The sequence below is a fragment of the Symphalangus syndactylus genome, chromosome 8, assembly GCF_028878055.3.
Source record: "Symphalangus syndactylus isolate Jambi chromosome 8, NHGRI_mSymSyn1-v2.1_pri, whole genome shotgun sequence".
NCBI lineage: Eukaryota > Metazoa > Chordata > Mammalia > Primates > Hylobatidae > Symphalangus > Symphalangus syndactylus.
Genome location: NC_072430.2, coordinates 118,661,915 through 118,686,688, shown reverse-complemented (window position 1 = coordinate 118,686,688; position 24,774 = coordinate 118,661,915). Strand labels below are relative to the sequence as shown.

The 24,774-nt window shown below is 36.7% G+C and overlaps 1 protein-coding gene across 7 annotated transcripts in view; it reads right to left on the bottom strand.

Annotated features, from left to right (window-relative positions):
* SPAG16 (sperm associated antigen 16) overlaps nt 1-24,774 on the bottom strand; it is a 1,161,742-nt gene that overhangs the window by 307,370 nt on the left and 829,598 nt on the right. For 6 of the 7 annotated variants that reach the window (XM_063645681.1, XM_055290509.2, XM_055290511.2 and 3 more), the window contains one exon: nt 4,796-4,861. The exons of the other annotated variant lie outside the window; for it this stretch is intronic. In XM_063645681.1, coding sequence (XP_063501751.1) covers nt 4,796-4,861 — 66 coding nt within the window. The remainder of the gene's footprint in view (nt 1-4,795; nt 4,862-24,774) is intronic. 7 annotated transcript variants of the gene reach the window in all.

Below are 24,774 nucleotides of genomic sequence, written 5' to 3'. Positions count from 1 at the left end.
TTCATAAATGAAGGAGAAATAAAATCATTTATAGACAAGCAAATGCTGAGAGATTTTCTCACCACCCAGGCCTGCCTTACAAGAGCTCCAGAAAGAAGCACTAAACATAGAAAGGAACAACCGGTACCAGCCACTGTAAAAACATGCCAAATTGTAAAGACCATCGATGATATGAAGAAATTGCATCAATTAATGGGCAAAATAACCAGCTAACATCATAATGACAGGACCAAATTCACACATAGCAATATTAACCTTAAATGTAAATGGGCCAAATGCCCCAATTAAAAGAGACAGACTGGCAAGTTCGACAAAGAATCAAGACCCATCAATGTGCTGTATTCAGGAGACCCATCTCACCTGCAGAGACACACATAGGCTCAAAATAAAGGGATGGAGGAAGATCTACCAAGAAAATGGAAAGCAAAAAAAAAAGCAGGGGTTGCAATCCTAGTCTCTTGATAAAACAGACTTCAAAACAACAAAGATCAAAAGAGACAAAGAAGCCATTACATAATGGTAAAGGGATCAATTCAACAAGAAGAGCTAACTATCCTAAATATATATGCACCCATTACAGGAGCACCCAAATTTGTAAAGCAAGTCCTTAGAGACCCACAAAAAGACTTAGACTCCTACACAATAATAATGTGAGACTTTAACACGCCACTGTCAATATTACACAGATCAGTGAGAATTAAGGTTAACAAAGATATCCAGGACCTGAACTCAGCTCCGCACCAAGCAGACCTAAAAGGCACCTACAGAACTCTCCACCCCAAATCAACAGAATATGCATTCCTCTCAGCATCACATCACACTTATTCTAAAATGGACCACATAATTGGAAGTAAAGCACTCCTCAGCAAATATAAAAGAACAGAAATCACAAGAAACTGTCTCTCAGACCACAGTGCAATCAAACTAGAACTCAGGAATAAGAAATTCACTCAAAACCACACAACTACATGGAAACTGAACAACCTGCTCTTGAATTGTCCCTGTTTGCAGTTGACATAATGGTATATTTAGAAAACCCCATCCTCTTGAAGTTGCTTAAGCTGATAAGCAACTTCAGCAAAGTCTCAGGATACAAAATCAATGTGCAAAAATCACAAACATTCCTATACATCAATAACAAACAGAGAACCAAATCATGAATGAACTCCCATTCACAATAGCTATAAAAAGATAAAATACGTAGGAATCCAACTCACAAGGGATATGAAGGACCTCTTCAAAGAGAACTACAAACCACTGCTCAACAAAATAAAAGAGGACACAAAAAAATGGAAGAATATTCCATGCTCATGGCTAGGAAGAATCAATACTGTGAAAATGACCATACTGCCCAAGGTAATTTATAGATTCAATGCCATCCCCATCAAGCTACCAATGACTTTCTTCAGAGTTGGAAAAAACTACTTTAAAGTTCAGGAACCAAAAAAGAGCCTGCATTGCCAAGACAGTGCTAAGCAAAAAGAACAAAGCTGGAGGCATCATGCTACCTGACTTCAAACTATACTACAAGGCTACAGTAACCAACACAGCATGGTGCTAGTATCAAAACAGAGATATAGACCAAGAGAACAGAACAGAGCCCTCAGAAATAGCAACACACATCTACAACTATCTGATCTTTGACAAACCTGACAAAAACAAGAAATAGGGAAAGGAGTCCCTACTTAATAAATGGTGCTGGGAAAACTGGCTAGTCATATGTAGAAAGCTGAAACTGGATCCCCTCCTTACACCTTATACAAAAATTAATTCAAGATGGAATAAAGACTTAAATGTTAGACCTAAAACCATAAAAACCCTAGAGGAAAACCTAGGGAATATCATTCAGGACATAGGCATGGGCAAGGACTTCACGACTAAAACACTATAAGCAATGGCAACAAAAACCAAAATAGACAAATGAGATCTAATTAAACTAAAGAACTTCTGCACAGCAAAAGAAACTACCATCAGAGTGAACAGGCAACCTACAGAATGGGAGAAAATTTTTGCAATATACCCATCTGACAAAGGGCTAATATCCAGAATCTACAAAGAACTTAAACAAATTTACTAGGAAAAAAGTTTCCCATCAAAAAGTGGGCAAAGGACATGAACAGACACTTCTCAAAAGAAGATACTTATGCAGCCAAAAGACACGTGAAAAAATGCTCATCATCACTGGCCATCAGAGAAATGCAAATCAAAACCACAATGAGATACCATCTCACACCAGTTAGAATGGCGATCATTAAACAGGAAACAACAGATGCTGGAGAGGATGTGGAGAAATAGGAATGCTTTTACACTGTTGGTCAGAGTGTAAATTAGTTCAACCATTTTGGAAGACAATGTGGCGATTCCTCAAGGATCTAGAACTAGAAATAACATTTGACCCAGCCATCCCATTACTGGGTATATACCTAAAGGATTATAAATCATGCTACTCTAAAGACGCATGCACACATATGTTTATTGCAGCACTATTCACAATAGCAAAAACTTGGAACCAACCCAAATGTCCATCAATGATAGACTGGATTAAGAAAATGTGGCACATATACACCATGGAATACTATGCAGCCACAAAAAAGGATGAGTTCATGTCCTTTGCAGGGACATGGATGAAGCTGGAAACCATCATTCTCAGCAAACTATCACAAAGACAGAAAACCAAACACCGCATGTTCTCACTCATAGGTGGGATTGAACAATGAGAACACTTGGACACAGGGTGGGGAACATCACACACCGAGGCCTGTCAGGGTTTGGGGGCTGGGGGAGGGATAGCATTAGGAGAAATACCTAAGGTAAATGAGGAGTTGATGTGTGCAGGAAACCAACATGGCACATGTATATCTATGTAACAAACCTGCACGTTGTGCACATATGCCCTAGATCTTAAAGTATAATAATAAAAGAAAATTAGCTACTTTGATATTGGACACCTAAACCTCATATCTGTTATCTTGCCCTTTGAAATATGGGTAATTAATGTATGTCTCTCTCGATTGCTAATTCAATAAATCTAATTTGCTTATTTCCATATGTATTAAGTTCAATATTTAGAATGTAAAATGCTGTCTTTTGCAGTTATCATATGGCTTGCCCAAATGCCTGATTTACAAAATATTATTCATTTCAGCTCCCATTTAATTTTTGTAGGGCATGTGAAGCTATAAGCCACTTAATGGACTTTCAGCATAAAACTATATTCTATTTCATAACAGGTCCATAGTGCTTAAATTTTTCCATACCCTGCTAGAAATAAAATATTCCTTGGTATCTAGAACTAATCTATAATACTTTCCAATTAATTGGCTCACTACAGAAAATTAGATAGAATATTTCTTACGAAGACCAATCTATTAAAATGTAATTTTGGTTGAGCCTATCATTAAAATTCCCAGGCCTGACAATGACACAAGCACAATTTCAATTGGAGCAATCAACATTCCCTTAGTAGATATAATTTTTCATGAGCATTTTTCCTCTTTCTAAAAGAATGATACTAGCAGGATGGTAACAGAATTTTGACTATGCTATCATTGTGATGTTAGATGTAAGTAATCCATCAGATTTCTTTTATAGCTAATTGGAAAAGAAGTGGAATTTGGAATTAAGATTCTCACTCTACTGGGAACTTTGAGACAACCAAAATGTTAGATATAATTAAATCATAGAGTTTAAATGAACTTGAGAGGTCATCTATCTAGTCAAATCTCTTTCATGTGAGAACAGACTTAAATCATCCTTCTTTGATTACTATCTGAACCCTTTTAAAGACTACCTCAATTAACTTGGCAACTGTCTTAATCCATTTTCTGTTGCTATTACAGAAAACCACAAACTGGATAACTTTAAAGAAAATAAATTTATTTCTCACAGTTCTGGAGGCTGGGAAGTCCCAGAGCATGGCACCACCATTTCATGAGGGCCTTTGTGCTGGGTCATCCCATAACAGAGAGACGGAGGAAAAAGAGCGAGAGAGCAAAAAGACTGAATTTGCAGCTTCAACTTCTTTAAAAGACATTAACCCATTCAGGAGGGAGGGCACCACTCTCATGACCTAAACATCTCCTATAAGGCTCCACCTCCAAACACTGTTGCATTGGAGATTAAGTTTGCAACACATAAACTTGGAGGGATACATTCAAACCATAGAAAATTCAAAGGACTTTCCAACAATTTTCATTGTCGGTGAAATCATCCTTACACCTGAATGAACACCTCGAGCGGCAGATAAAATATTTTTGTTTTGTCATCAGTTTATATGAAGAAGGATATATTTGAAACTTTTCCATGAGTAATTAAAAAGCTGTCAAATCAAGGTTGTTCTGTTCTAAATTGGAGAAAATTTTTTTCTTTAACTGCTTTTTCTTCTCCAGGTTTTCTTACAGAAAAATTACACAGCAATTATAGTTATTTTAATGATTTTTCATTAAAATTTTATGCAGTCTATAGCCCACCTATTTTTTTGAAGCCCAAATTGTACAAAAGGCTCTTAAAAATGTGTTTAAGTAAAGTTGACCACAGTAGAATTCCTTGTCACTCCTGCTACGACTTGGGGTGTGTGTGGGGTGGGTGTGGTGTGTGTGTGTGTGTGTGTGTGTGTGAATTTTAAAATTCTGCAACCCTATATATCTATAGACTTTTCCTATCGTTTACAACTAATTCCTAAAGTTGTTCTTCTCACCCCATTAATTTACCATTTTAGCTTGGAAATTTGTTTCCATAAAAATGAATTTGTATATATGAAGCATTAAAAACAATTTACTGGGAGAACTGAACTTACCCTGGGATCAAAAATGGCATCATTGATAGAATGCATGTGACCATAAAGTGACTGCTCACATATACCCTAGGAAGACAAATCAGAAATAGAGTCAAATAAATTTCTTTTGGAACGTAAAATGGAATTCGAAGATGCTTTTAAGTTTTAAAGTAATTTTTAGCCCCTCCTCCCAGAATTAATACTTTCTCACCATAGAAAATTCTAGCTTTTGCTATCAACTACTATTCAGAATCGTACAGACCTACAGCGGGGAGCATACGATAGTACTGTTATCTACACTGAAATTCTACTGTTGTTGCTTTTACACCACTGAGCTGGTAGTAAACTTTCACTAAGTGGCTCCATTTCTCAATTAGCATAGCTTTCAAGCCCTGAGGCCAAGGACTATTAAGAAATCCCTTATTAGAAAGCTGTTATTTTCAGCACAGCATATCTACTGCTGCTGGGGGTGGGCAGTGGGGTCTCTCTTTTTCTTTTTAAATTATAGAATCACATTTTAGCTCCTGAATTTTCACAGTTCAGCATTAACATTATTACCCGTATAAAAATTTATAAAATATATACACTGGCATTTTTAAATACAGAATAAGCATTTGTTTTGTGAAAACCAAACTTCACATCTATTCATTCAATTTAATTTATCCAAATAATAGCTAAAATTAAAATTAACTACAAAAACATCCCAGCTTCAGTTTAAATGTTTCCAGGAAAGATGGACCTATAACACATTATAATAGGGATCTAAATATCTAAATGTGGGGCCTTTCATTTTGAACACCAGTGTTCAACGGGCATTCTTGACTCTTGTAGGGAAATAACCCAAATTCTGCAGAGGAACAAGGGAAAGTCATATGTGGACTATTGCTTGGAGAGTCTTGCTATGTGCTTGGAAATTCAGATTTCATTCAACCATTTGTTCATTTGACAAATATTTTTGAGCAATTAATATTTGTTGGCACAATTCTAGGTGCTTAGGATATGTCAACAAATAGACAAAGAACCTTATTCTCACGGACCTTATATTCTAGTGGGGGAGATGGGCATTTTGTGATAAAGGCATAAAATGTACTAGAAGATAATAAGTCTGAAAAGAAGAAAATGTCAGGCAGGGTTAGTAACAGTAGGAATTTTGGGATTTGGGAACTAAGGGAAATCACATTATCAAGTAGAGTTATCCAGTTTGGTTTCACTTAGAAGATAAGGTTTGAAGAAAGAATGAAAGTATAGTAAGGGAGTTAGCCAAGAATGGAGGTATAGTAAGGGAGTCAGCCAGGAATGAAAGTATAGTAAGGGAGATAGCCAGGAATGAAAGTATAGTAAGGGAGTTAGCCAATGAAAGTATAGTAACGGAGGACAGCCAAAGTATAGTAGGGGGGTTTTTCTGGAGGAAAAGTGTTCCAGGTAGGAAGAAAAACTAGAGAAAATGTCTCCAAGTAGATGTTTGCCTCACACATTTCTGGAACAACAAAGAAGCCTGTGTGGCTGGAAAGAAGTCAGTCAGAAGAGAAGATTCACTCAAAAGTCTTCATCTACTCTCATTCACTACCTTGTATTTATTTAACCTTAAATCTTTGAAGGCTGGGAGAGATTGCAGAAAAGACTGCAAAATGAGCTACCAAAGGTAGATCATCATGTTGCCCCTCACTGTTATTGGCCATTCATGGAGTATTTCTGCACCAAGCAAAGTTGGAAAGGCTTTATAACTAATCTCTCCTTGGTCCTCATTATCGCCATTGTACTCAGCAAGTTAACTTACAAATATCAATTTAAAGAATCAATTCATGCTACAAATCTTTGTTCACAGAGTGCAAAATTTCCCCACATAAATTTAAATTTGACAAAAATAAATTGAAACACTTTGATACTCTCTCAGAATCTCAACCATCCTTGTTATTATGGCTTAGTATCTTGATACTGTTATAACTTTAAACCAATTATGCTAAGAACTTCAAATCATCCCAATTCTTAAAATAGAAATAAATTACTTACAAAGCCAAAAAGGCAAAGCATAAGATGTCATAGTTTTTTATATTATCTTAGAAATTTTTTGGTTAATTTTGAGAATATACAGTGATATAATAGTAATGCTTGTATACTGAGTGCTAATATTTTTACAAAGATATAAATTAGCACAGTTGTCTTAAAATACTTTTTGTATTAACGAAAGTTTTGCGTTTGGTCCTTTTCTAACTTGAGAATCTCTAAACTGTTTGATTAATTGGTAAGGAAAAATGTAGTAGCTTTATTTTTTTTCAAATTCTGAATGCCAAGTTTTAATTCAAAGTAGAATCTCCATGGCACTCTTGAAAAACCCTGGAAATATGGGGTTATAAAGGAAATGCTGACAGACCACATTTGTGCTGCTATAACAAAACCTGACTCGAAGATAAATGTTTCATGAATTAAAAAAAGTTAAAAAAGCTTTTCTACACAGCTTTGTTCCCAAGATAAAAGTGAATCTCCTCTTTTTGTGGTGTAGGGAATATGAGGGTTACTAATATTCTAGTTTGCAAACAGCCTTAATCAAAAGCAATACTCAAACTGGGACATAAAATTTGGAATCTCTTCTTTGATAAATTCTTGTCAGAATTGTTTTCTTTCAAAAGGAGAAAAAATAAAAAAGAAAGAAGATTTTACAAAAAAAAAAAAATAATAATGTGACCTAATATGCATTGCTCCAGCATTTGATTCTCTCAAACAGAGAAGCTGTGTGTAATAATGATCTCTATCACTGACCTTGGGGGTAGAAATGGCCTCATTTAATTTTTGGATCTGCCACCTAATAGCTGTGTGACCTTAAACAAATTGCTTAGCTTTACTGTGCTTCAGTTGCCTGATATGTACAATGAGATAATGGCATTTAACCTATAGAGCTTTGTTAGGAGAATTAATTGAGATAATAATGCACAGGAAATGTTGGTATGTTGCCTAGCACAGAGTAAGGGCTTGACAAATATTGGCTCTTAATATTTGTCATATACTATTGAAATGCTGAATATTTTCCAGTTGACATATCCACCCTTACTTCTCCACTGAGTTCCAACTTTGAATGTCTATTTGCCTTCTTAAAGAGCTCTTGCGGACATGGGTGCTGTTTGTTCTGTTGCCCTCAGATTCATTCTCCGCATGGCTCTGCCCCGCCCTATGCCAGGCTCTCTACTAACTACATTGCCTAGGTTCTTAGGACCTCTGGGCTCTGGTTGGATTCAGCCAGAGGGAAGCACCTGTAGGATATGGATGAGCAGAAAGAGAGAGAGAATGGATAAATTGCCACTTCTGCTACCTCCTGTTCAGCTGTGATTATGTCAGTGGCCCTATTCTCTACCAAATTCCACAGCTCCTGTATCCTTTCTCATGGCCACTTGCACACTGCATCCAGTAATACTTTCCTTCCTCTCCCCTTTCAGACATAGTGGTAGTGGGCAGTTATGATTTCCCATTGTTGCGAGTCCCTGGCTGCTGTGCTAGCTCCCTTAATGCCGCCCATCCCTCTGTAAACATTAAACTTGAGCTTACTCTGTGAGTCCCCTCTTCCCTGCTGGTGACCTGTCTGATGCAGCATGTCAGACATAATAAGCAAAAGAAGACTTGTTGATTTACTACTTCCCAACTGTCTATTTTGATCTTCATGAAATCTTTATACATATAAACAGCATCACCAGCTGCTCAAACAAACAAACCAAGGCAACCAAAAACCTGGGAATAAGAATACCTCTTTTTCTTCCCCCACTCCACCCACTCCAGCCCCAACCCTTACCTACTACAAGTCTTTCTTCCAAACATAGCCCTACTCTGCCCAGCTTCATCCCTTGCCACTATCACCACTCTGGGGGCAGGCCATCATCCTACAGACCCTGACTGTGGCAGGAGCCTCCTTCTCCCATTCCACCCCACTCCCAGTCATCCCCTTCACCTCCACTAGAGCAACCAACAAAAGCTGAATCAGACCATGTCATGCTCCTGCATACAGCCAACCAAAAAATTATCATTGCACTAAAAGAATTCCAAACTCTCTGCCTGTGTTCTAAGGCCCTAAATTGTTCGTCTTTTGTCTCTGTATCTGACCTCGTCCTTTACCACTCTTCCTTTTCACTGCGTTCCTCAAATATTTTCATATTTCTTCACGGTCAGGGCTTTCTAAGCAGAGTTCTGGCATCTGAGTTAAAGAATGACTGAATAGCAACGCTAAAGATAGAGACCCCTGGGGAGATACAGGGACATCTCACTCTGAGGCATTCCTTCACATCCAAGGATTGCAAACTGATGCTTTCCTTCCTTTCGGGAAGATTTGTTTAGATTTCAGAGCAAAGGTTTCTTTAATGTTCTCTCTCTCTCCCTCCCTCTCTCACTCTCTCTCTCTCTCTGTTTCCCTCTCTCCCTCCAACCCCCACTCCATAGAGGGAAGAAAGAAAATTGAATTTCGTGGTTTGGGGTTTCCTTTCGAGTGGTACATAACCCCTTTCCTTCTTTACCCACAAGGTACACTCAGTTTTCACCCAGCCTTCCCTGCCCCCCACATAAGGAATTGAGGAATAGAAAATAAACAGTCTTCTCTGTGAGTAAATGGTTTGATATCTGATCCAGAAACCTCCTTTGTACTGTCAGGATAATAACTAAGTACAGATAGATATAAGAACATACAGCTGTCACACTGGCCTTCCTGTTTTCTACCTGCCTGGAACGCTCCCGCCTTTGTGCTTTCTGTTTCCTCTATTGCAGATGTTCTCATCTAGATATGCACATGTCCTTATCCTTCCCATGCTGCTTTCAACTCAAACACAACCTTTTTCATGCTGTCTGAGATCTAATTTCCTGACCTCTCTCTTACAACCAGTCATTAGAGTAGCAGAAACTGTTTCATGAAACACTTTTATTTTTCGTCTTGGGGACTAGAGGTCAGGTGTGGCCATGTGACTGAGTTCTGCTCAGTGAAATGCAGGTGCTACAGGTAGTTAGGCAAGAGGTGGGCAGGAGAAGCCTCTCCTATCACCCACTAGAAATGTTGGGTGATGGTTCCGCAATATTGCCTCTCTAAAAATGATATTTAATCTATTAGCCAGAGAGAAACAATCTCCTGATGGTCCATGCTTGTTAACATTAAAGTGTTAATTGAATGCAGGCCCCAGGGAGAAGCACCTTATTGGGCATGTGTGTTAAGAGAAAAAACAGTGAAGTATGACATTCCGGGGGGCACATGCCACTGGAAAAAGGAAAAGCCTGAGATGGGCATGCATACACCTCCCTAAACACACTGCATGCCTGTGCTCAATTCCAAAGGGTAACGAAAACACTGTGCATGCAGGAAGCCCACCCTACGAGAAGAATCATGGGAAAGAGGCAAGCCCATGAAGTCCTAGCAACAAGGTTAAAGGCCTCCCTTTTTTTGCTCCCTTTTCTCCCTTGGTCCTTCATGAGCCTGCTTGGGTCTCTTCCAAACGAATTTTCCTTTCTTTCCTATTCTAAAGCCTTTTAAAATAAACTCCTATTCCTGTTCTGGAACTTGCCTCGGTCTCTTTTCCTGCTTTATGCCCCTCAGTCGAATTCTTTCTTCTGAGCAGGCAAAGGCTGAAGTTGCTCCAGACACCTATGGATTCGCCGTCGGTAACTCAGGGTAACTCGGATCTCTTCCATTGCTAACACAGGCAGTTGTGAAGTAAGTCCAACATAGGCCTGGCCCTTAGAAAATATCCGCCATAATGTGCCAAACTCCTTATTTCCCCTTCTTCTCAGGCCATACGCAGAAGGCCTCTAGATGATGAGGCAGCATAAACTGGAAAGAACTTGGGTTTCTCAACCACTGCAAGGAGAAAAGCCGCCATTCCGGACCTTACAATTGGGTAGTCCGTGAATGAGAACTGAGCTTCCACTGTGTCACATCCCTATATTTCAGGGTTCAATTATATTCACAGATGCCAATACTTGACAAATAAGTCACCCCATTTTGTTTCCTTCAGATCACTCCTCATTAACAAAATTACTTCATGAATTTTTCTCCTTATTTATTGTACTCTCCTGCCGCTAACATTATGCTCCACAAGAGAAACTCAGCCACTCCTCCATCTTCTCATCCCCAAGGCCTAAGACAGCTCTGGTAAGATACGATACAGTTATTGAATGAAAAAGTAAGCACACTTACATGGAGATTATAAATGAAATTGCAAAAAAAAAAAAAAAAGCCCACCCTCACCAGATATGCTTTATTATTGGACAAACAGCTTAGGGCTTCTCAATATTTATTTTCATTCTGATCAGTCATGACATGAAATGCATGCACTTTCTTATTCCCCAACACCTTTGCTTCAGTGCAGTTCTAACCCAGGAGCATATTCACCCATTGACTTTTCCATTGCCTATTAATATTTAAACAACTATAGGGAAATGGTGATTCCAGGTGGGAGGATGCAGCTTTATATTTATTGAGTGTTTATCACATACCTAAAGCATTATGCTAAGTGTTTTACAGTTGTTATCATATTTAATCCTCACAGCAATGCTAGGAGATACGTACTATTATAATTCACATTCTAGAGATGAAAACAGTGGCATCTAACCCATAAATAAAAAGTGCCTGGCCGGGAGCAGTGGCTCACGCTTGTAATCCCAGCACTTTGGGAGGCCGAGGCGGGCGGATCACGAGGTCAGGAGATCGAGACCACGGTGAAACCCTGTCTCTACTAAAAATACAAAAAAAATTAGCCGGGCGTCGTGGCGGGCACCTGTAGTCCCAGCTACTCGGAGAGGCTGAGGCAGGAGAATGGCATGAACCCAGGAGGCGGAGCTTGCAGTGAGCCGAGATTGCATCACTGCACTCCAGCCTGGGCGACAGAGCGAGACTCCGTCTCAAAAAAAAAAAAAAAAAGTGCCAGAGCCGTGACACTAACCCAGTTTTGTCTGATTCCAAAGTCCCCTAGCCCTTTATGTGCAAGAATGTGGAGTGAGTGAGGCCATTTGCCAAATATTTCCAATATTCCTCCTTTCTGGGTAGATATGAACCTCCTAATCCTCCATAGGCTTATGAGAGACCATGTAATGAGTTCTGCTTTACGAGTGGTGAGTAGAAATGACATGGAATACTTCTCTTGGGTTCTCCCCAACTTCGCAATTTCAGCAGTTAATGATAGGTGCAAATGCCCTCCAGGAGTCCCTTTTCCCTCTGGCAGAAACAAACAACATTCAAGGTCATGGCTGAGAGATCCACCTGGATCTCTGGGAAGACCAGCAGGAATCCCCCACTCCCATCTTCCAATCCATGAAGGACACAGAACTGAAGCAAGGCGCACATGTTGTGAGAATTGGAAGTTGTTTTTTACTGTAACACAAGCTAGCCTAGCCTGACTGACCGTGAACCCTATGTATAAAGGTTAAGCTTATTCCCTCAAAATAGTAAAAGTCTTTTTAGTGTCAGTAGTGTCATGTGAAAATTTGAAAAAAAATTAAATAATACTCATCAAAAGTCATATTTAAGACAAAAAACCTTTAAAAACTCTTAAAAATTAGGCCAAAATTAAATCATAAAATAAGTAGCCAAGCACATTATCACTAAAATCATTAAAGTGCTAATGCTTACGGATTTCCCTCCTCATTATAATGACTTACTTAATCAGTGAATTCCATATCTTTTGAAAAAATTTTAAGACAAAAATATGAAGTGAGTCCACTTGACTCATTCTTTTTTCTCCAAGGCTAGATTTTAAAATGCCTTTCTACCATAAAGACACATGCACCCATGTGTTCACTGCAGCACTATTAATAATAGCAATGACATGAAATCAATCTAAATTCCCACCAATGGTAGACTGGATGAAGAAAAAAAGTGCTACATATACACCATGAATACTATTCAGGCATAAAAAAAATGAGATCATGTCCTTTGCAGGGCCATGGATAGAGCTGCAGGTCATTATCTTAAGTGAACTAACATAGCGACAAGGAAGAGAAAACGAAATACCACGTTTTCGTATTTAAGTGGGAGGTAAACATTGAGTACACATAGACCCAAAGAAGGGAACAAAAGACATCAGGGCCCACTTGAGGGTGGAAGGTGGGAGAAAGACGAGTATTGAAAAACTACTTATCAGGTACTATGCTTATTACATGGGTGGTGAAATAATCTGTACATAAAATCCCCATGACATGCAATTTACCTATATAATAAACCTGCACATGTACCCCTGAACCTAAAAGTTAAACAAATGAAATAAATTAAATGTCAGAGAAAACAAAAAAAAAAGCCTTTTTGATATGTTAAATCAATTTTTATATTAGTGATTGTATTAGTCCATTTTCACACTGCTCTAAAGCAATACCTGAGACTGGATAATTTATAAAGAAAAGAGGTTTAACTTTCCTGGGGAAGCCTCAGGAAACTTACAATCATGGCAGAAGGGGAAGTAGGCATGTCTTACATGGCAGCAGGCAAGAGAGAAGTGCAAGCAGGGAAAAGGCCAGATGCTTATAAAACCATCAGATCTCATGAGAACTCACTCACTATCATGAGAACAGCATGGGGGACACTGCCCCCACAATCCAATTACCTTCCGCCAGGCGTCCCCTCGACATGTGGGGATTATGAGGATTGTAATTTGAGATGAGATTTGGGTGGAGACTCAGAGCCAAACCATATCAGTGACATATAATTTACATACACTAAAATGCATAAATCTTAGGGGCTTACCTCAATACATTTTTATCTGTGTATATATCTGTGTAATTGTTATTCAGATTGCGATATGAAATGTTTCCAGCATTCCAAAACATTCCCTCATGCCCTTCTTAGTAAAAACATCCCTACAATTTTTATTATTTTTTTTGAGAAAGGAAATATAAAAATATGGTTGTAAAGTCAAATATTATAAAACACTCTCCAATGAAAAGTTAGTCTCCCATTTTAGGCCACCTCCAGAGACAACTACCATAAATCATGTTTGTTGTATATTTCATGGACTAGTCCGTACATATACAATCCCCTTTCCTCACTGTCTCGTGTATCTACCTCAGTTCATATAAATGAAACCATAATATATATGCATTTTATTATGACTGTGGTGGTTAAGAATGTGATATTTGAATGAAGTTGCAGAGTTTAAAACTCAGCTTATTGGAAAATTATTGATACTACCTCTTATTCGTATAAACACTATACTAAGTACTTTGCATATAGTAATTCTTTTCATCTCTACCATCGGAAATTAGTAATATTTTAAATCTCCATTTACAGTGGGAGAAATTTATGTAAAGCGATTAACATAATGCCTACACAAGTAAGGGATATTGTTATTTATAGATTAATTTGTAGCTTTTTCCCTATTCCTTGTTATATTTATTAATTTTTGTTCACTGCTGAGAATTTTAAAAGTCACCACTCTCCCAGGAAAAGACTCAGTGTTCTCTATCCATGGTCACAAGCACCAGAACTAGTTATAAACTCATCTAATCAATTAGCAACAGTTCTACAGCCCTGCTTACAAGTAAACAATCAGAGTGGGTTTTAAACCTATCTATTAATCAATGACAACTAACTTCAGTGAGCACTCCTGTAAAAGTCAAATAACAACAGACACGACTTGAAAGTCAGCCAACTGGCTCAGGATTCACTACAGTGAACATGTTTCTAATGCTATTATCAACTTTTTTCTACTTCTGTAACTGGCAAAAAACAAGTCTCATTGACCAATACAAGCTACTTTTCTAAAACTGACTTCAACCAACTCCTGCCTCTGTAACTAACACAATCCAAAGTAAACTCTTCACAAAAACTGGATATAAAATCAGCAGTTGGATTTGCTCACTGGGTAACTCTGACCAGTATAACTCTTCCACACTTAAGTGTATTATACATTCAGCTTTTTGGTTTCAGATATTGAGTGGTGTTCTCATCCTTAGACACAATTAAGTTTATACTAGTTTGCTAAAGCTACCATAACAAAGTGGCACAGACTGGGTGGCTTAAATGAAAGAGATTTATTTCCTCATAGTTGTAGAGGCTAGAAATCCAAGCTCAAAGTGTAGGCAGGGTTGGCTTCATTATGAGTCCTTCCACATGGCTTGTAGATGGCTGTCATCCCCCTATATGTTCATATGGCCTTTCATCTGTGTCTATCTGTGTCCTAATCTCTTTATGGGGACACCAGTCATATTGGATTTGGGCCCAACCTGATGACTTCATTTAACTTTAATTATCTCTTTATAGACCTTATCTCCAAATATAGTCACCTTCCAAGATACTGAGGATTAAGACATCAACATATGGATTTAAGGGGACACAATTCAACCCCTTGCAAAGAGCTACAGATATCTTTATTCTACTAATCATAAAATGTCTTAGGAATACAATAGCCATTAGAACATTAACTGGTTGCAAAAGGTAAACTGTGACATTATTTTATACTATTTATTGTATTGTACATACATTGCATGAATATATTTTGGGCTTATATGCACTCTCAAAATGAAAAGTTGTATATTTTACGTATTGAATACATATCTAAGCAGACTTGGATATTATACAAGTGTATAATGTAATGATTAAAAGCACAGTGTCTGGAGTGAAAGTACTTGGGTCTGAATTTGGGCTTTGCTGCTTACTGTGCCCTTGGAACACTCTAAGCCTCAGCTTTCTCATCTGTAAAATAGAAATAATATAGTATCTAAATGATAGTGCCATTTTGAGGATTTAACAAGTGAATTGGTATAAAGTGCTTTGATTGCTGCCTGGGACAAAGCAAGTACTCAATAAATGTTAACAATTACATAGTTATAATATGCAGATTGCAAGCTCTATGATAGAAGAGATGACGTTTAGTGTACTGTCTTTATCACTTCATAATTATAACCACAATGACGAATTAGCACGTGGGAAGCGTTTAATACATATTTTTAAACTAATGCACACACACGCACACACACACACATTGCAAGTTTGGTAAATGCTCCCTTCACCAGCTTTCCTTTCCTAACCACATGACCTCCACCTTTTCAAGGTAATTAAAGCAAAAGGGTCAGGATTTTTGATGTTATAAAAGGACCCTCATGGAGAGAAAATCTAAGAAATGGAGCCCTAATAATGGAATGTCACAACCATCTGACAGCTGCACAGCATAAAGTTTTGTGCACTGTTGCCTTCTTGTCCACAGAACCTTCTGTACTTAGCCACTCCGAGTGCACCTGCCAGCCCCTCACATCACAACACAGAGACAGCATTCTTGTGTATATTTTTACAAAATAATTTCTCTAAATAAAACATTGAACTTAAAAAGAATCATGTTGTGCCATTATGCCACCTATTTAATTTCAAATTCTGTGACCAGTCAAAACTACTATTAAAGATGAGAAAGCAAACTGTATCCAAGGGTGAGCAGAATTAAAGTTTATGCCAGCTGCGAGAAAAAATTCTCCTACTCATCACCTACTAGATTCTGCTTGTCTCTATTATGGCTGCTACCTTAGTTTCCAAGTTTAAAAATTAATGTTAAAAGAATTTTATAAATATCTTTTTTTATTTGAACAAGGTAAAACATTTTAATACAATAGAGCAATTTATATAATATTTCATATATTCTGGAAATTATTATTATTATTATTTTTTTGAGACGGAGTCTCGCTCTGTCGCCCAGGCTGGAGTGCAGTGGTTTGATCTCGGCTCACTGCAAGCTCCACCTCCTGGGTTCACGCCATTCTCCTGCCTCAGCCTCTCCGAGTAGCTGGGACTACAGGCGCCCGCCACCACGCCCGGCTATTTTTTTTTGTATTTTTAGTAGAGACAGGGTTTCACCGTGGTCTCGATCTCCTGACCTCACGATCCGCCCGCCTCGGCCTCCCAAAGTGCTGGGATTACAAGCGTGAGCCACCGCGCCCGGCCTGGAAATTCTTAAAAACATATTTGTGAGAAAATTCTTTGGAATTTTAACCTTATGGGTTTACAGGTTGTTAAAAAATATATTCCATTATTATTACTGAAATGATCTCACTAGCATATAAATTAGAAACAGAGTAATCATTAACAAAGCTCCTAGTTTTTGTTATTTCATGTAAATAACCAACCATATCTGTGAAAGATTGATTGCAGCTTTTAAAATGTTTGCTGAATCCTTGTGTAATTAAGATGAGTTAAATATGCAAATCAAGCCTAATTAGCTTCATTTATTAATGTTACTTTGCCTTGCCTCTACAAAATTTTTACTGCGGATCTGCTTTAGCACGTAGTATTTTTTATTTCTTTGTTCTAGGTTGAATTGCTGAAGAAACCAGCTGTTTTTCAGAAAGAGAAAAAGCTTTCATGCAGGGTTCTTCATTTAGAAGTGAGGGTTTAAAAAAATGCTCCCAGCAGCATAAGAACTGACTAAAATGCAATTATATACATATGTGTATTGGAATATATATATTCCAATCACCTTACATTAGACTATATTTATTGAATTCCGTTTCATTGAAGTAGCAAACCCTCTGGGGATTCCTTTTGATGAAAATGAGCCTTTGTCACAATATGTCCAACACAGTGATTGAGCATAACAGAGTTAAACAGGCAGCATCGAATGAACCAAAGTACTTGGCAGAATTACATTTTCCTTGAAAAAAATTCTACTTTTTTTTGCATTAAAAAAACCAACTAAAACTACCAGCATCATAAAATTCACTGGAAATAATGCAAAGGAAATATAGTATAATGGCAGAGGGAAACACTAATATACTAATACAAATAAATATTAAAGTTCAGAGTCAATCTCACTTGCCCCTGATAAGCCAAAGGGAATAAGAATGAAATCTCAGAGCAAATAGAGTCTAAATTTAAATACTTCTTCTTCTATTATATATTCAATTAATTATTCTCACCATTACATTCTATAATTCAATTTTCCCAAATTCAGAAAATGCTTTTACATTATTATTGACTTTACTGCCTGCTTTAGGATATATATACTATTATTATTTTTAATCGGGTTTTTTTCCCCTATGGAAACAGTCGTTTTTCCAAGGTTTCTGAGGCGTTGTAAATATTTTATTGTGGTTAAAAAGCACAAGAGATGTACTGTCTTAACAAATGTTTAACTCTACTGTATATTGTTTACCATAAATACAAGGTTGTACAACAGATCTCCAACTTTTTCATCTTGCATAACTGAAATTTTACGCACATTAAGGATCTATATTTTATATGATAGTATTTACTTCCCAAATTATGAAGCCAATACAAGTTTTCACTTTTTTCTATAATACCTAAATTTTTAAGATCATTGGTAAAATAGGATGAAAATATATATTCAGAAAGGAAAAACCCTGAAATATAAAATATTCTCAGTTTTATAATGGGTGGCTTTCCTTCACTCAACAAATACTTCCTTAAAATTAACTAAGTGTCAAATACACTACTAGAGTTAATGGCATGTTTAAATCCAAAGTTTGAGCTAAGCCTGACAATAGAGTCCACATTCCAAAGTGAACACCAGTCACCGTGTATGATAGACACGTGTGATGAATTTGAAGCTCTTCTTCCATGTGGAGTATATGAAAGGTTTAGTAGTTGAACTGGAGAAAAGGTTTCTGGGGGGGTTTCTGTGTGTGTCTGCTTTCTCTGCTAGATGTGATGAGCTAGGGAAAAAAGATAAAAAACAACCGGCCAGAGAAACACACAATTGTCAAGAGGTGAATTTCACATGTGAGATCCCCAGCAATGTAGGGACTTTGATAAATGCCATGAAGGGGGTTGGCTTTAAAAATATGGTTACTTTACAAAGTGCTGAACTAGATTTCCAATGTGCTAAGAACTTTTGAGTTCCTTCCATCTCATCATCCTCCCCACACTCCAACCCTGATGATTCTGAAACCATCATTAAGCAAATGAGGGAACCTAGAAAGTCCTTAAGCAGTCCTCCCATATGCAGCCCCTCCCCAAGTCCTCTCAAAAGGCTCATCCAGTTGGCAACAGCCTGACATCCAGAAACCTGCTACCTAAATTAAATCCAGGTGTGGATGATGCACCTGGGATGTAGTTTAAGGGCAGTTCCTTAAATTCTGTTCTTCTCAATCTGTAGACCTGTGAAACTAAAATAGACAAATCATCTACTTCATATTACCAAATATACATTGTTGGGCAGGCACAGAATAACCACTGTATACATTCCTGTTCTAAAAGGAGGAAAACGAAAGCATAAAAGGGTCATTAGTCCATAATAATTCCAAAATTCAGCCATACAAATTGTGTAAGTTCTGTGAGTAGGTCTCAAGGCCTGGGAATAATTCTTTATGATTCTACAGTTCTGCTTCATTATAAATTAGAACATAAAGCATGCCCTGGGCACAGATATTGTAGAACAATAATTGTCAAATTTTAGGGTGCCTAAGAACCAAGCAGAAAGCTTGTTTATAACGCATATTTTTACAGAAAAAAGATTTTTGAGGCTCCGCTTAAAGAGGTTCTGAATCTATGTACACATGAGTTTCAGGAATTTGTATTTTAATTAGCATCCCATGTGATTCTAACGTGTACTTTGGGAAAAAATGATCCACTGCAGTGCTTCTCAAATTTTAATGTTAATATTAAGATAAATGCCCTGGAGATCTTATTAAAATGCAGATTCCAATTCAGTAGGTCTGGGGTAAGCCAATGCTCTGCAAGAAACAAGGTTTTTTTTTGTTTTCTTAAATAAAACACCTCATCTGTAGCATTTGCAAACTGCCATGGTATAAATATTCCCTCCGTGGACAATTTCAAACTACCAACTCAATGTCACTGAACTCTGATTTGGGAAGAGTTGTGCATATTCTGCTTTCACAAATCAGTGTGAAGCAACTCCAACACACTACTGCATGGAGCCCAAGATTCTGAATTTCTCATAAGCTCCCAGGTGATATGGACGCTCCTTGTGCACAGACCACACCTTAAATAATAAGGATCCAGTAGAGAAACATGGGATGCTCCTGGTGAAGGTGATATTTAAGATGAGATAGAGACACTAAAAGGTAAGTTAATTGGGCAAAGTCATGGGATAGAGGACAAAGATTCAAATAGAGAGTGACCCCAGAGCATGCCATTTATATATTGTTTATGGATGCTTTGGTATTACAATCACAGAGTTAATTTGTTGAGACAAAGACTGTAGGCCTGCAAAACTAGCCTTATTAGAAAAAGTTTGGTGAATTCTGCACTAGAGCATTAAGTTAATAGCTATACTCCCTTAACAACTAGAAAATGTTTTTATCATTATGCTGTGCTGTATGGCTATAAAAAAACCCCACACATATACATATACAAACATCAACCCATAGACACGTGTGCACGAGTACACAATCACATACACACAAAGATACATACACATACATGGACACACAACACACACATATACATACACACATATATATACACATATGCACCCACAAAACCAATAATATAGATAATCCAGTTATTTTAATCAAGTGAAATATATATACACATTACAATGATAGAAGAGATTAAATAAAATGTATAGAAGGAATAGCATATAAAAAAAGAAAATACAAGCATTACTATGGCAATAAATTTGAAAATCCAGAGCAAATAGATTACTTCCTAAGAAAATACAAATAATCCCAATTAATTTATTAATTATTATATCACTGTTGGAGAGAAACTACATCATTTATTCTAAAACATACAATTTAAGATACAACTATTATATATATAAAATTACTAACTAGGTAGCTGAAAGTACTAAAAGAGAGCCCTAAAGGACCGGAAAGGTGATAACTGTACCAAGCAACTACAATACCTAGGGAAGAGGGGACAAATAAAAGTTTGAGTTATTAAACCTTAAAAGACTTAGATGAAGGGCTTAAACTCAAACCTCTAAAATGAGGTGCTCCTTGGTTGCTGTTAGTGTCTCTGAAGAGGGTGCAATGAGAATGGTTCTATGAGTTTGGCAAAAATTGAAATTGATTTAGCTGCTGCCATAAAAAGAGCTTGCTGGGATGAAGAATCAAGGCACGAGAGTCCACTGGAGGCACACAGGAAGTAGACAAGGAGTACACAGAAAAGGCCAGGTCCTGGCTTCCTCCTCCAGCCTTGCCATCTCCCTTAGCTCCCACTGTGGCCAGAGCTCAACATGGCCCCTACTGGTAAACAGAAATGGAAATTGCAATTTCATCCCCAGGATCACAGAGCTGAGTTTAGAAGATTGGGTATGAAGCTGACAGGCATAAGTTAATAATAGGCATAAGTATAAAATATGAATAAGTTAATCATCAAAATTTAAAATAAAGCTTTTCCATGGCAAAATATACAATAAATAAGGTAACAGGAAAAAATTTGATTTGTTAAAATTTTGCAATGCAGATGACAGATAAACAGATAAAGGGCAATATATATATATATATATATATGTATATATACATATATATGTATATTCATAGTAACATAGACAAAGGATATGAATAGGCCACTCACATAACAGGAAATATAAATGGACAATAAATGTATGTATGAAAAGATTTTCAAACTCACTAGTCAGTGAAATGCAAAATAAAGTGACAACTACCAATTCACCTGCTGTTGGCAGTCATGTGGGGAAGAGAGTACTTTCATTTACTCATGGTAGAAATGTGAATCGTCACAGCCTTTTGGAAAAGCAATTTGGTAACATCTATTAACATTTAAAATGATGTGTTCCTTAACCTTGCAATAAAAGCAGCATGTGTAAATTCATATCTGAGTATGTTTTTGCAGCATCATTTATGCTGGCAAAAACCTGGAAATGAAGTGACTGCTCATCAAGAAAATAATTTTGACACAAACTCTTATTCCTTTGCCTACTACATAGTCAATAAAATAATAAAATAGAATCCTATTGATTGATTTTGAGTTATTTCTATCAGATACATTTGAACAAGAAAAGCAAAATGCACAGAAGTAGGTATTGTATTGTACAATGACCAAAGGACCTTGTCTGCGAGTGTGTTTGTGGGATTTTTGCTGTTGTTCTTGGAAATGTTTTTTCTTTTCTGTTGAATTTGGAGGCACAGTTGGATTAATAATAATATTTCATAAACACATTGTGATCAGGTTGTTAATATGTTCCTTAGAGTGGATAAAGGGAAGAAGATAGGAATTGTAGGAACAGGAGATTCCAAGTATACAGGAACCTATTTCTGTAAAATGATTTATATGCATGTACAGACATATTTAAATGCATAAGTAAATTAGAAAACAAGAGAGAATATCCAATACTTATGGTGTATTGCTAAGTAATACAAGCAAGTTATAGACCAATGTGTAGCAAGATTCTATCTCATTAAAACAAATAAACATTATAGCAATAATTGTATACACTGAATAAGTGTTTACTATATGCCAGGCATGGTTCTAACAGCTTTGTAAACACATTACTGATTGAATGCTTCTCAGTACATAGTTATGCAGGTATATATAGCAAGTTAGTGTGTACACTGAGAAAGACTCAGCATAAAGTCCCAGAGGGCTCTGGTGCCAAATCATCTGAGTACTTATTTGAATACTGGCTCTGTTTCTGACCGGCTGTGTGACTTTCCCAGCTTGGTAAGTTGCTAAATATCTTCATACTTCAGTGTTTCCATCTGCAAAATGGGGTAGTATTTAGTAGTTTTATTACAGATTTTTGAGAAATAAATGAAATAATAATGTAAAATGCTTAGAACAAATGTTTGGGTATAATAAGTACTCAATAAATATCAGCTATTATTATTATTATGAACAAGGAAAAAGGAATGGAAGAATTTATACACATGTTAATTAGCACTGGTTAGCTCAGTCGGATTGAAGTAAGGAATAGAGGGAGAAACTTGGATTTTGTTTTTATGTATCACAGATTTCCTTTTTCTATTTTTGTCACACATGAAACATTTAATTGTAGCCAACATTTTATGACCTCAAGACAGACTTAAACTCAGAAACTAAACTAAAAGTAATAATCCAGTATGGCAAGATTCTGGATTGTTCATTTATTTGTTCTCATTTTTTGTTTATTAATCTCATCAACAGATATTTACAGAATGCCTGTAAGGCACTCTATAGGCCCTGTGTTTATATGAGTATATATTTTTACTCTCAAAGGACTCAAAGACTAATGAGGAAGAAACAGACTTTAATAAAATCTCTGCAAATAATCACTGTGATAAACACTAAGAAAGTAAAATCAGGATATTAGAAACAATGTTACATGGGGTTTGGAACTCATTTTCTTTAGTAAGAAAATTATATAGAATAAGAAGGAATAAAGTATGTAAAGAAAATTGGGGTTGAGGGGAATATTTTATGTACAAGCAACAGCTGGTGCTAAAGCTGTGTCACAATAGCCCATTATTTTATTTGGTTGGTTTATTGGTTCTATCTTCTGCTTGGACCAGTTCATATTTTACTCTTTCTTTCTTTGACCCTTGACACTGTGATTGAGGGGTATTAATGAAATACAGTGAAGGTGCTTCTCTCTTAGGCACCACATCTGATCATCACAGTCTACTTTCCGGTAATGGTTGCTTTTGAAAGACTTGTTGAGCTTCTCAGAGTTTGCGAAGAAATTGAATATCGCTGTTCTTTCACCTTTATTAGTGTTTAAAATTATTTGTAGATAATAATTTTATTTTAAAAGTCTTTCTTATACTGTTCTTATAATTCTTCTTTTTTTCTTCGTCTTCATCTTTATCTTCCTCTTCAATTTCTTTCTCTTTGTTCATTCTCCTTTATCATCATCATCACGCTTCATATCTCCTTATAGCTCTTTTGCAGAAGTTTTTATTGATTTGTATATAGATGCATATTTTATTATTTATATAAGCTTATTCCTGTGTACAGATACGTTATCAATGAATATATTCCTCATTAAAAAAATTGAATGTCTACGATAGCAGTGTAAACAGTGTATTAGAATGGCAGGCATATGTGTACAGAGTCTAATTAGTTGCCCAGGGAGCAGACACTCATAACTTGACATTGGATAGAAGTAGTAGAGGTCTTAAAGAGAAATCGACATTTAGTAAACATTTAGAATATTATATCGATAAAATATGGTAAATGGATTTATGGATGGATTTAGGGAGGGTCATAGATTGAAATTTTAGTGATGACTCCTAAATTTGAAGAACTGGATGGAATTTCTTAGAGAACCTCAGAGAATGGTAAACTTTGGGAGAGAAGATCGTAAGTTCAATATTGTAAATACTGTGCTAAGACGTCTTTGAAACAACCAAGGGGGCGGGAGGATGCTAAAAATGTTGTTACATATAGTGTTCTGGACTTGGAAGATAGGTTAGAATGAGAGACAAAATTTGTAGATCGTCAGTGAGAGATGGTAATTTAAACTATGGGCCAGGATAAAGAGGCTTAGAAACACTGTAGAGAAAGGTCCTAAGCATGTATTGTGAAAACCTGCATCATTTAAAGGAAAGTCGCGGAAAATGTTATATCATAAACAAGGAGAATGATGAAAGTGTTTGTATGTGATCTTTACTATTTCTTGAGAATAAATTCTCAGAAGACGGATTACTAGCTCAGAAATTGTGAATTTCTAAGGCTTTTGGTACGTAATATAAAAATATCCTGTTGAGGAAATTTATCAATTTTTAATTTGCTAAATTTTACTTGTATCTATTGCAAATCCTCCCCTCAGCCTCCAACAACCTCTCCATTCAATTTTCCACATACTGAGAGAGATTTATTGATTGCTCTGACAAGATACTGGGATAGGCACAGAAGACCCAGCAGTGCCCAAAAACACAAACTCTGTCCCACTCTGCCATAAAGGACTCTAGAGTTGAAGTGTTTGAGAAGGTGGGAATGGAATAGATACAGAGCATATTAATATATTCTCTATTTTGAATCTATTAGTTATTCTTTAATATGCATGATTCTGATGTTATTTCAATATACTGCTGGATTTAAGTTTGCAAATATTCTATTATTTTTACATCTATGTACCAAAGTAAAATTGCCCTGCCACTTTTACTTCTTTCATTTTCTTTGCCATATTTTAGTATCATTG